The sequence below is a fragment of the Podarcis pityusensis genome (genome assembly GCF_964106645.2).
Source record: "Podarcis pityusensis genome assembly, chromosome: 13".
NCBI lineage: Eukaryota > Metazoa > Chordata > Lepidosauria > Squamata > Lacertidae > Podarcis > Podarcis pityusensis.
Genome location: NC_138038.1, coordinates 13,150,870 through 13,164,475, shown reverse-complemented (window position 1 = coordinate 13,164,475; position 13,606 = coordinate 13,150,870). Strand labels below are relative to the sequence as shown.

Sequence of the window (13,606 nt, the reverse complement as noted above, 5' to 3'; positions counted from 1 at the left end):
CCAAACTCTTCTACTCTTCTTCTTTTGGTTTGATAAGTGGGAGTTTTTCTAGATAGCCATCTAGAATAGGAAAACCGCTATGTGCATAGTTAATTTCCTTTGAAAGAGAGAGAGAGAAAGAACATTGCAGCAGCTTAAGCCAAGCCAATATAGAAATCCATTATCAGAGATGTATGGAGGGAGTATGCTTACTCAAAAGATGAGGGAATTGCACTTTGCACATGCCTAGGGGTGTGCATTCATAGAATCATGAAGTTGAAAGAGACCATAAGGATCATCTGGTCCAGTGTTTCCCAAACTTTGATCTCCAGCTGTTTTTGGAGTACAGTTCCCATCATCCTTGACCACTGGTCTTGCTAGCTAGGGATGGTGGGAATTGTACTCCAAAAACATCTGGAAACCCAAGTTTGGGAAACGCCGATCTAGTCCAACCCCCTACAATGCAGATAATATGCATCTGTCCCATATGGGGATCAAACCTGCGAGCTGGTGTTCTCAATACCACACTCTAACCAAATGAGCTATCCAGGCCATTGTATTATCGTATTTTTCGCTCTATAGGATGCACTTTTCCCCCTCCAAAAATTAAGGGGAAATGTGTGTGCGTCCTATGGAGCGAATGCAGGCTCCTTGGCTTCAGTTATAGCAACGTGAAGCCTCCGAAGCACAGAGGGAGCACTCCCTCTGCGCTCCGGAGGCTATGCGTTGCTTTCGCTGAAGCCTGGAGAGCGAGAGGGGTTGGTGCGCACCGACCCCTCTCGCTCTCCAGGCTTCAGGGATAGCTGCCTGAAGCCTTTGGAGCGCAGCGCGAGTTCCCGCTGCGTTCCGGAGGCTTCAGGTTCCTTTTGCTGAAGCCAGGAGAGCAAGACTCTCCTGGCTTCAGCAGAGAGGGAGAGGTGCACAGCGCCCCTTCAGCCAAGCGGGAGGAGAAATGGGGCTCCGTTTCTCCTGCTGCTTCGTTGAAGGGGCACTGAGCAGAGAGGGGGAGATTTTTTTCTTCTTCTTGTTCTCCCCCTCTAAAGCGTCCTATGGTCGGGTGCGTCCTATAGAGCGAAAAATATGGTATTATTATTTCATTGGAACATAAGAAGCTGCCTTCTACTGAGTCAGCCCACTGGTCCATCTAGCTCAGCATCACCATTGTTAACTGGTAGTAGGTTTTAGGCAGGAGTCTTAGCCCTATCTGGAGAAATTGGGTTCAGGATGGGACATGACTGAAAGCTGTGGCCTTAGAGAAGACATGGAGAAGGGATATGGAAAAAATATCTTGCGTGACCAAAATTGGGGTCTTAACAGACATGCTAAGACACAAAAAGGGAGAGGTTGACTAGTTTTGGACCCTCAGCAAATGAACCTGGGACTTTTTGCATGAAAAGCATGTGTTCTACCACTGAGCTACAACTCTTCCCCCATAAATGCCAAGTCCAAACCCAGGTGAAAACAGTTTTTGAAGCCCAAACCTGTCTTGTAAAAATGTTCAGTACAGTGTATTAAGTAAATTGGAAATACTGTATGCCTACCTCCTGCTTGTCTTGAAAATGCCCCCAGCATCCCATCCTCAGCTATTGGCTGAGTTGCTCTGATGCCATGGAATGATCACGAGCATGTTAATTTTCTTGGAGGAAAGTGTGATAATAGAATATTGGAAGTGCACTGGAGTGGGCCTAGAATTCCAGCATTGGCTATGGGTGCCCATTACTTTAAGTTGAGGGGTTTTACAAAGGAGGGGAGGGTGAATTATCTCATCCTAAGCCCTGATGGTCTCTTTCTGGGACTGAGGGTGGAAGAACACTGTGCATTTCTCCGTTGTTTCTGAACTGAGGTTTTTTGTTTGTTTTAATCACTTCTTCTACTATTGGAAGTGGGAAAGGGCAGGTTTAGAATATCTAAACCTGCCCTCTGGATGTTGCTGGACTCCAACTCCCATCAGCTCCAGCCAGCACAGCCAGTGGTTGAGGATGATGGGAGCTGTAGTCTGGCAGCTTCTGGAGGACAGCTGCTTGGGAAAGGCTGGTGTAACTGATACACTTAAAATAAATGCCAGGGAAGAACCTGAGAATGTAACTTCACATGGTCTCTCTTTGTTTCCATCAGGTTATACACCTGGCCCAGGTGAGTTTCCTTGTCCATGCCTTTGGCTCAGCCTTCACCTTGGACCTTGAGTTGAACCAGTAAGTATTCTCTGCATCTTTTCTTCAGATTCAGATGTGGGTGTTCCTTTGTATGTATGAGGGTGTGTGTGGCTGGTGACTGGGAGCAGCCTCCAGGACCATATAACACCGGTCCTGAGAGACCCAGTACGTTTTTGAGCACAATTCAAAGTGTTGGTACTGACCTTTTAAGTCCTAAATGGCTTCGGCCCTGTATACCTGAAGGAGCGTCTCCACCCCTGTCGGTCAGCCTGGACACTGAGGTCCAGCTCCGAAGGCCTTCTGGCGGTTCCCTCATTGCAAGAAAGTGAGGTGACAGGGAATCAGGCAGAGGGGCCTTCTCGGTTGTGGCGCTCACCCTATGGAACACCCTTCCATCAGATGTCAAGGAAATAAGTAACTATACAACTTTTAGAAGACAACTGAACGCAGCCCTGTATAATGAAGTTTAATGTACTGTATTATGTTTTTGTATATGCTGGAAGCCACCCAGAGTGGCTGGGGCAAATCCAGTCAGATGGGTGTGAAATAATAATAATAATAATAATAATAATAATAATAATAATGGCTAGTCAGTTCTGTGGCCATGAATATATTTGTTCCAGGCAGATGGTGAGAGGGCTTAAAACCAAAGTCAATTGCTGGAATGTACAGCTTCAGAATAAGGTAAGGGAGAGGGAAAGGTCTTCTACAGGTTTCTTTAAAAGCCCTGATCAAAACAGTTTTTTCATTAAAAAAAATGAAGTTCAGGACCCTACAGATATAATTAACTGTTCTGCATGCTTGCCACACGCCACACTTGTGATCTGTGGACTAGATTTTGAGAACTCATGAAGAATTCACTGCTAGAAGGTACTTATTTTATTCATGTAACAAAATTTATGTACCACTTGATGGCAATAAAACCTCTGACCTCTTAAGGTATGGTGGCCTTTAGATCAGAGATGGCTTTTTAAAAGGATCAGATTCACAATGGACAAGTCCATCAATTAGCCACACAGCAAAATTGTACTGTGCTTCCATGTCCATAGATGGTCTAGCAGCAGATGCAAGGGCAGTCTGCAAAAAAATTAGTTCTGTTCACCATGCCCTGCTTTGTGTTTCCAGAGGTGTCCACCATCATATGTGAAAACAGAATGCTGGATTAAGTTGACTTAGATCTGAGCATGCAAAGTAATTATTGGACTATGGTGGTATCTGAGGCTTTGGACATGTGTCTCTCAGCATGTGAAAAATGCCTGCTTCTCCCCACTGTGTAACTACAGCTGAACCCCATGCACCTGAGAGTCACTTTACACCTCTGCTTAGAAATTAATCCTTTTACATACCAGTCGAACTTAGAGAGTGGAAGCGACAGAAGGGCAGTAGTTGCATCTGAAGTTATCATGGGAATAGACCTAAGACTTTAATTGGTTCCTGTGGATGACGTTTCTTTTCTTTCTTTCTTTTACATATAATTTTTATTAAATTTTCTATTTTACAATTTAAAATACTCATTTTACATCCTTAAGATATCAATGATTTCCCTTCTTCTCTTTCCATGGTTCATTTTACATATCATAAATCCCTGCATATTTGACAAAAACTATACCATTCAGTTTCTATTATTGCATCCATCAAAACTAGTTTACACTTAATATCTTAATGCTGCCAGCATTTTCAGCTGTGCACAATTATTTCCCATATATTCAATAAACGTTTTCCAATCTTCCAGATGACTTGGGACAGAGGATGTGATTTCTGTCTATCTGGACATCTCGTATTATGGTCTTATGGCCCCTTAAAGACTAACAAATTGTGGCATAAAATGACCTAACCCACTTCATCAGATGTATGAAACAGCTGACATGTATATGGATGGATGGATGGATGGATGGATGGATGGATGGATGGGGACAAGACTAGGGTTTCCCAAACTTGAGTCTCCAGCTGTTTTTGGACTACAACTCCCACCATTCCTAGCTAGCAGGTCAGGGATAATGGCAATTCTAGTACAAAAACAACAGGACACCCAAGTTTGGGAAACCCTGGACTAGAGAGCGAGTCAAATGGCAATGAAATGCAAGAGGGGCTGTGTGTGACAGTTCAGCAGAAAGCTTCAATGTATACAAGATAAGTGTATACATTGCCTCTTCTCAACAACAGTAATTGGTGATAGCGCAACCATCCAAGCTTAGCTATGTTAATTAACACCTGTAGTGGGACAGAAAACCATTGTCTCAATTCAAGCTCTTGGGTTTTTTTTTTAAACTGGGCCTGGGATAAACAATGTACTAGCTCTGATTGTACAGAATGCCAAGCTTGTCTTTGCACTGGAAGTCTCATGAGCAGGGCTGCCACTTGTTGACGTGTGAGGTGGTGTGCAAGGCCGTAAGGGAACGGATGTGCGTGCGCTTGTGTTCTTAGCGCATGACTGCCGATAAGTGTGACAGGATAAGAGCCGCAGTGAATGTGTACCTGTGTGCTGATTGTGTATTCCTCACGCCGTGCCAAGGTATGTGCGGCAAGATGTGTGCGTGGGTGCAGTCGTCCTACTGCTTGTGTATGCATGAGGGAGTTTGTAATGGAAGGCTTGCTTCATGAGAGGGAGAGCCACTGCAAGTTTACACCAGCACTATCCCATACTTCTTTATGGGGCTGTTTTGGAGTAAACTGGGTGTGGGTTGCATCCCTCAGCTGGTTACGGCATTGAGAAAATGGAAGCGGAGAGACAGAAACGTTCTGTGCAACGCTCTTTCCATGTTGGAGAATCCTGATGTTAGCTGAAGCACAAAGAAGGTATTGTTACAGGCCACCCCAGTCTCTGCCGCGTGATAGCAAGAAATCCCTGGGACCTTGGCACTTAACCAGGGTTTGTGTTCCTTTGGAAAGAGATGCAGCGGAGACTAGTATCTTTAAGAAATATGGTTTATTTTACACACATTTACACCTGAAGCCTTCCATGGAGTGGGTGCAGAACCAGTGTGGTGTAGTGGTTAAGAGCGGTAGACTCGTAATCTGGTGAACCAGGTTCGCATCTCCACTCCTCCACATGCAACTGCTGGGTGACCTTGGGCTAGTCACACTTCTCTGAAGTCTCTCAGCCCCACTCACCTCACAGAGTGTTTGTTGTGGGGGAGGAAGGGAAAGGAGAATGTTAGCCGCTTTGAGACTCCTTCGGGTAGTGATAAAGCGGGATGTCAAATCCAAACACCAAGAGTGTCCCTCATTGCTCCTCTCCCTTTGCCCCTCTGTCTGGCAAAAAAACAAGCTCTGATTAAACCCCAGCACCCAAGAATCTAGAGGGGAAAGTCTGGCACCCAGAGATCTGGGGGATCCCTGCTCTCCCACTAACCCATGACACATGTAAAGGGGGTGGGAACAGTACCTGATTTCTGAAGCAAAATCTAAACTGCCAGGAAATTGTATCTTCTGGCCTGGCTTGTTCCTGACTGTATTTTTGCAGGTATTTCTGGAAGTTGTGTATGCAATTATAAGTGTAGATATGGGTGGTGGAATATAAACCATGTTGGTGCATGTATTTATGAATGCAAAATGCGAATGTGACTGAGAAAATTAAGGTGAGATAGTGCACCTGAGATCTCGCCCATGTATTTTGTGACACTAGACATGTGTCTCTGTGTGTATTATGAGTTTGTCTTAATTTATAGAGCGTAGTTTTGTTTGTTTATTAAATTTGTATGCCGCCCTTCATCCGGAGATCTCAGGGCAGTCCACAGCCTAAAAATACAAAATAAAAGCAAATAATACAGGATAAGAACAAGAACAAAACAAATCCCCACTGTGTAACAGTGCTGGGACTGTGTGCACTGCGGTATGATCTGCACAGTGCTGTGAAGAAGTTTAGCTTTTTTTCCACAGTACTGTAGTCACCACATATGTATGAGTATATATATTTGTGGGAAGTTTCTTTCACCCTCTTCGGTGAGACAGCAGTGTCTGAATGCTGCGATTAGTTGAGTGCCCTTGAATATTTAATAGGGCATCTGGATTTCTGCCTCTCCCCTGCCATCCTGCAAGTAAATTAAGCTCAAGGCACCAGGTTACCCGTAAGACGAGGTGGCCGATGAGTCTTGGGCTGTAACCAGAGATGGTGTGATTAACGGCATGTGTCAGGTAATTGAGTTTCGCCCCTTGCCAATGCGTGCTTTCATCCAGCAGCCCAGATGCCCTGAGAATGACAGAGCCTGGTCCCAGAACCTTTTTCTTAGCGCTGGGATTTGCCTTGACGCTGTAGAACTGACGGGAAGCATATTCTGGCCTCTGCAATTGGCCAGGACATTAAGGGCTGCTGGGGTTGTGCATGTCAGTGTCTGTTTTGATTTGTATTCTTGCAATCTGTTGTAAGCAGCCCAGAATATCATTTGAGTGGAAGGTGGGACTAGGTATAAAGATGCACCTCTTTGCCCCGGCCTTTGATAGTTAAGGTCTGTGTGGTTTTTGCAGGACCACCTCTGTGATTGATGTACATCCTTTGGCTTGTTTCAAACCGTTTTATTGGGTTTTAATGTTACGTAAGTATATGGTTGTAACCTGCCCTAGGCCTTTATGGTGAAGGGCAGGTAAGAAATCTCTTCAATAAAATAAATAAACTAGAAATAATAATTATTTTGTAATAATAGAAGGATTTTGTTACTGCCCAAATCAGACATGCCATAGAGGAAATATCAATTATCAGTAGCTGTATTAATTCAAATCCTTATTCTCCCGAGGAATCTCCTGGCCTAGGCCTTCCAGGGAAAGTCTGCATATTCAAAGGGCTAGGCTGGCAGAAGCCAGGAGGAGCCAGCTGCTGGTGCATTGGAATGAATGGGGTGTCAGTGCTCTTGACACCCAAGGAAGGGATAATGGAAACTCGTTCATGTTGGTTTGGGGAGCAGTGGGGCTCATCCCAGAGCCCTGTCCAGGCCATTGAGCTTCCTTATGATGGGCATGCACACAGAAAACTTGCCAGGTGGAGATGACATGCTAGCAGCCACCCTGAGCAAAAAAGGTGAATGGGTACAATGGTCACAGTGAGAAACGCCCAAGGAAAATGGCCTAGGATTTGGTGTGCCATCTCTACCAGAAAGTCTAGGTAGGTTTATTCATTCCATGTGATTTGGTAAGAAAGGAGTGGGGGAAAACAGGAGTGTGGGAGTGTGATCCCATATATCATAGAAATATAGAATTGGAAGGGACTCTGAGGATCATCTGGTAGTCCAACCCTCTGCAATGCAGGAATATGCAGCTGTCCCATACGGGAATCGAACCTGCAACCATGGCATTATCAGCACCATGCTCTAACCAACTGAGCTATATCTGTAATGCTCTTCATGCACCTCTCCTTTCCCCTTCTCTCATCAGCCACCTGCTGTCTTCACATTACGTCGAACGCCATTTCGGGGAAGATGGTAACGGCAGCCACACCACGGTAAGGGGACACAAGCTAAAGAGGCTTTGTTGTGTTTATGTAGATACAATTTTTCAACGTAAGTCGCTTGTGTGAGTGACAAGCAACTAATAAGTTTAATAAATGAATGGATTTTTGCTCCTCCTTCCCTGAGCGTAAATTAAGTGCTTTTTCATCGTCACTGATCACAAAGCACCCCAAGATCTAAGACCAAGCAGCTAGGCTTCTGCATTAGAAGATGGGGCTTCTAGGAAAGTCTGAGCCCCCGTGTTTTTTATTTTAAATTATCCTGGCCAGTCTCTTGCACAGGAATCACAACTCTGCACAGTTTGCAGTTGCCCTAGGGTGGGTCCCTCTCTCCGTCTCTTCCGCCACCCGCTTCCTCCCTCAGACATGAAAGAGCTGCCGGGAGGGAGATTGTGGAGGGGAGGAAGGCCTCTCGGTGTTTGCAGCTGCTAACGCAGTGAGGTGGATTGCAGACGCTGAATGAATGGGAGCTCCAGAAATAGCCCTTCTCGCACAAGCCAGGAATTGGTGCAAACGAGAGCTTCACAAGTGGAGCATCAATAATGCTAAGTGTTTGCTAAGTGGTTGGTCATGCACACTCACAAGCAGTGGGCAGCCAGATCCTTTGAGCCCCCTCCCATTTTACTCCCCTCTCCCTCTTTGCATTGAGCTCTGGCTTCCCCCACCCCCTGCTGAGCTAACCTGAACCACACTGCCTTCTATAAATAGACCTGGGGGGGGGGAGTGGGAGGGGGCTCACTTGCTTGCCTATCAGACTGCAGCAGCAGCCTTGAGCACCAGCCTGTGCAGGGGCACACGTGAACTGGTACATGGCAAGAATCAGGGAAGGGAGGAGAGCGATCGAGGGAGCGAGACAGCAGGCCTCTTCCCCAACGCAGTCCGTAGTGGTGTGTCTCTGAGCTAGTTCATAACCATGGATCCCCTGTTGCGTGTATGCATAAAGGGCAAAGGTGCCCATTGTCCTGCAACTGGCAGCAGGGCTGGACCAAGGCATTTTGGCATCTGCGGCGAACCACAAATGGTGCCCTCCCTGCCTGCCAGGGAAGAAGGGGTGAGTGAAGATCTACATCAGGAACGGGGGCGGGGGTGGGGGCAGAATAAAGATCTGCGTCAGGAATGAGGAGGGAGGGAAGATATACCGTATTTTTGGCTCTATAAGACGCACCAGACCAAAAGACGCACCTAGTTTTTGGAGGAGGAAAACAAGAAAAAATATATTCTGGATCTCAGAAGCCAGAACAGCAAGAGGGATCGCTGTGCAGTGAAAGCAGCAATCCCTCTTGCTGTTCTGGCTTCTGGGATAGCTGCGCAGCCTGCATTCGCTCCATAAGACGCACACACATTTCCCCTTACTTTTTAGGAGGGAAAAAGTGAGTCGTATAGAGCAAAAAATACGGTACATTGGGAACAAGGTGGGGAATCGTATCAACCTTATCTGTTGGCTGAAGTGGGAATCAAAGTCTGTCGCAGTGGGGAAAGGGACCTGCTCTGAATCACACCATTTCCTCTGTACAGATGGGAGAAGACCAGCAGTGCCTCCTGTCTGCAGAGAGCCACCAAGGAGTGCACTGTAGCTGTTGCTGCCACTGCAGCAGCAGGAGCAGGCAGCAATGCAGTCCTTGGCGGTTAGCTCTTTCGCCCCTGTGGATCCTGCCCCCCGAAGCAGTCACCTCACCTTGCCTCATGGGTGGGCTGGCCGTGACTGCTGGCAGTGTCCCACATTCCATTGTTCTTAATTGCTGCCTGTATCTATTTGATAACATTGCTCACTACCTTGCCTTTATTTTTGACTTCTCCTTTGAACCTCACGTTCCTTTTATCACCAAGTCACACTGATTCTCCTTGCAGAGCATGGCGTAAACCTACCCTTGCCCTCATTCCCATCCATTCTAGCCCTGGTTTGCATGCTCCTCTGGTCACTTCTCACATGGACGTCCGCAACTGTCTCTCTTTGGGCATATCCACACTTCACTTTCCTCCACACTTTCCAGGCACTGTCCATGATTTAAAGCTCAATGTCCAAGTGCTGTTTTGTTTTGGAGCTTTCCCCATGAAAGCCTGCTCTTCACTGGTGAATCTTCAGCTTTAAAGAGCCTTTTTTGTTGTTGGGAAAGCTCCAGGGTGGAAGAAAAGAGCAATTGGACACAGAGCTTTAAAGTGCGGACCTGTGCCACAAAAGGAAAGTTCAAAGGGCAAGTGTGGATACGCGTAGATCTTTTTCGTTACCTTCTAGTCTCAACTATCCAGAAAGCCACTTCCGGCCTGCCCAGGAGGTGGGGTTGCAGGCTTCACGCCCACCCCCACATGAGCGGGGGCTGGTTTCAGCCCCTGCGAGAGCAGGGGAATCCCGGCCGCGTCTTCCCTCCCCAGCCAGCCAATTGGCTGGCTGGGGGGGACGTGGCCTGCCCTATTTAGGGCCGACGCAGAGGGGGCTCACCCTCTTTTCGCCGGCTAGCCCCCACAGGGACGCGGGTGGCGCTGTGGGTTAAATAACAGAGCCTAGGACTTGCTGATCAGAAGGTCGCGGTTCGAATCCTCGCAACGGGGTGAGCTCCTGTTGCTCGGTCCCTGCTCCTGCCAACCTAGCAGTACGAAAGCACATCAAAGTGCAAGTAGATAAATAGGTACCGCTCCGGCGGGAAGGTAAACGGCGTTTCCGTGCGCTGCTCTGGTTCGCCAGAAGCGGCTTAGTCATGCTGGCCACATGACCCGGAAGCTGTACGCTGGCTCCCTCGGCCAGTAAAGCGAGATGAGCGCCGCAACCCCAGAGTCGGCCACGACTGGACCTAATGGTCAGGGGTCCCTTTACCTTTACTATCTTGCTGGCACAGCCCAGCCAGATGGGCAGGGCATAAATATCATCATCATCATCAATATTCAACACTAGCTCCTTGTCTTGCCCTTTAAAGTGCCCATTGTCCTTCCTGGATCCTATCTTTTGGCCCAACATGTCCCTGGCCACTGCCTCTGCATCCTGAAGAACATTTGCTCTCTTAAACATAGGCAGTGTACACACCACCATCTTTAAACGCAGCTAGGTGGTTCTTTTTTTCAATTTGGATGGAAGCTGGTTTGCTCATTACTGTATTTCATAAGAAAGCACAGGATAGCTCTGGATGTGTGTACATCACTTCCCAAACCAACAGTGGGAGCGCCTTGAGTATAAATGGGATGGTGGACCCAGACAAGTATTTCTTGCCTCCCTTTATGCCTGAAGCTCTGTTCCCAGACTACTTATGTGGTACTGTCTGTCTCAACTAGGGCCGGGGCTTTTTCAGTACTGGCCCCGAGTCGGTGGAACGCTCTGTCACAAGAGACCAGGGTTTTGCGGGACTTGACATCTTTCCGCAGGGCCTGCAAGACAGAGCTGTTCCCACCTGGCCTTTGGTTTGGACTCAGTCTGACCCTTATGTTTCCCTCCCCTTATGGTTTTGATCTATGGGCTACTATTAAAACGAGGCTGCATTTTAAATTGTATTTTTAACCTGTATTTTAAATTGGTTCCCCCCCATTATGTTTTTATTGTAATATTACTGGTATTAGCCGCCCTGAGCCTGGCTCTGGCTGGGGAGGCCGGGGTATAAATTAAAAATTATTATTATATTATTATTATTTCTCTTGCACCCCTTCAAATCCAGCCTCCAAGCCTCTGATAACTCCCTTATCTATTAGTCCCCTATCTATGTGCAAACTGCATTTGTACATAGCCACCCCCAGTTGCTCTTGCCTACCCCCCATTTGCTGTTTCCTTGTCATTTCATGGAATCATAGAATTGTTGTTGTTGTTGTTGTTGTTGTTGTTGTTGTTGTTGTTGTGTGATTTTGTAATGTTTTTCTTTTTTCTTTTTCTTTTTTATGTGATAAATGTGAAAATCAATAAAAAGTTTTGGAAAAAAAGACATTTATTGTACTAGCCAAAGGCCATGACAAAACCATACAAACACTATCAAAGAGAGAAATAGCTATAACAAATATATATATCCATATATAAAAACAGGATCTCTGCCTAAACCATCAGAATCCTAAAATGCAGGTATACGTAAATTGGGGGTCTCCACACGTTATACGGTATTTTTCTTTTTAGACCTCTGAGTCTCCCTTGCAATTTTATCCAGATTCTTCTTCTTAATCCTTCTTACTGCCAGCACAAAGAGGGCCACATTATGAGTCACTGGGGCATTAGCATCACTGAGCACCTTGCCTTGTTGCATTTCATTGCTTTAAGCAATTTTCTCACTGCCTGGCTCATTTCTTCTGCTATTGGAGCAAACTACAGGAAAAAACTGCTTAGAACAGGCAAGGCAAAATGAGGAAGGGGGTTGCTCCCTAGATCCACATGCTCCTTGTTTGTAAAACATAGGATTCCCCCACTCACTCTTTGTATGTGAATGGGACAGGGACTGCTGCCTCATCACATCTCGTTATTGCATTCTACTCAGGACAGGGACCTTCTTGCCTATGCTGCTCCTTGAACTTTTATTTCTTTATTTCAAACATGTTTACATAGCTGTCAACTGTCCCTTATTTGGTGGGAAAGTCCCTTATCCCAGCGCCGTGTCCTGCTGCTGTCCCTTATTGATGATGTCCCTTAAATTTCCCGGGTTTCAAAGGAAGCAGCTCCTCTCCCTCCCTCCCTGCCGGCCAGGGAGGAGGGAGGCTCCAACTGTGTTGCTTGGCTGCGTTGCTCACCCAATAAGAAGTCTAAGAACAAATGGGGGGTAGAGCTTGCATGCCTTGTGCCGATCAAATCAGCCACGTTGCCTGGGGACTCGCCTTTGCTCAGCGCTTCCCAGCGGAGAGGTGACGGTGGTTTTCCTTGCTGCATCCCCTTTGCCGGGTTGCTGCGCTGTGGGAACCACTGCTTGAGACTTCGTTTGGCTGCTGGCTGGGCTTTCTGCTTTTGGCTCGGACGGGCTCAGAAGTCGAACATACCTGTACTCTGAAAATCCCTTATTTTGGCTGCTGATCCCTTATTTCCGAGGCTGCTGGTCCCTTATTTTCAAATCTGTAAGTTGACAGCTATGTGTTTACCCTGCTCTTAGCCAAAAAGGCTCTCAGAGCAGCTTACAGAGCAGTAAAGAACAAAACAGTCACTCCCCTCTTTGTGTCATCAAAACGACATGACACAAAAGGAAAATATAAGGAGGGAAGAGGAAGAAAGCAAACCCGGGCACCAATTCTTAAAATTCAGTAGTTATCATAAATAATGACCAGCTGGAATGCAAATGGGGCCAATGGAAGCCTGATGGAGCTGATCTTTCAGCCAAGTCTGATGGGATGACTACATAACTGGTGAGGGGAAGTTTCATGTATTTGATGGTGCCATAAAAAGTAAAAATAAGCTTGCAGTTCTTTATAGCAAAAGCTGCATTGTTCCAAAGTGTCAGGGGAGGTGTTAGGAAATTGGTATGAGGGGAAGCCCATTTAAACCTGCTACAACAGCTTAACTGCAAAATTCCTAAGCATACTGACTCAGAAATAAGTCTCACTAAGCTTGTGGGTAAAAGCACATATAGAACTCCAGTCTAAAAAGACAAAGCAAGCATTAAACCTGCATATGTGTTCTCATATATCCCAAGAAGAAGAAAAAGAACTAGTAAGGACTATTTCACAAAAACCACTCTTCTCTGTTTTCCTTCTCAGGCACCTACATAATTAGCCGGTTTTATTGTTATTGTTCCATCTCATATCCTGTTTTAAATACCTGAGAAGAGTTTGGTGGAATTTTGTTCCTCTGGGCTCCCTGTTTTTAACAATTAGGTTAGAGACAAAACCTCACCGCAGCTCAAAAAACTCACAGAGCTCAGCCCTGAAACCTGCCTTGGATGCCACAGATAAGCCCTGGAATGTGTGAATAAAAAACTGCAATGCTTCTGAGTGTGTGCAGAGTGCCTTTTACATGCTACCAAGTTACTGCAAGGCACACCTGTGTGTTTTGGGTCAGGGAACAAGAATGCATCTCCTAAGCAGGTTTGAGCCACACCACCTGCCCTTCTGGAAACTAGAATTGTTGTGTATATTCTCTGTTGCTAAGGGA

The 13,606-nt window shown here is 46.3% G+C and overlaps 1 protein-coding gene across 7 annotated transcripts in view; it reads left to right on the top strand.

Moving 5' to 3' along the window:
- Positions 1-13,606, top strand: part of ADAM11 (ADAM metallopeptidase domain 11) — a gene marked incomplete at its 3' end in the record, with an annotated part of 84,394 nt that overhangs the window by 22,316 nt on the left and 48,472 nt on the right. For 6 of the 7 annotated variants that reach the window (XR_013978547.1, XM_080976671.1, XM_080976670.1 and 3 more), the window contains 2 exons: positions 2,095-2,171; positions 7,497-7,563. Coding sequence is in view for 6 of the 7 variants with exons in the window: in XM_080976671.1 (XP_080832797.1) it covers positions 2,095-2,171; positions 7,497-7,563 (144 nt within the window). Of the gene's footprint in view, positions 1-2,094; positions 2,172-7,496; positions 7,564-8,393; positions 8,621-13,606 lie in introns of those variants that run through there. The other variant, XM_080976673.1, reaches the window with a different exon arrangement.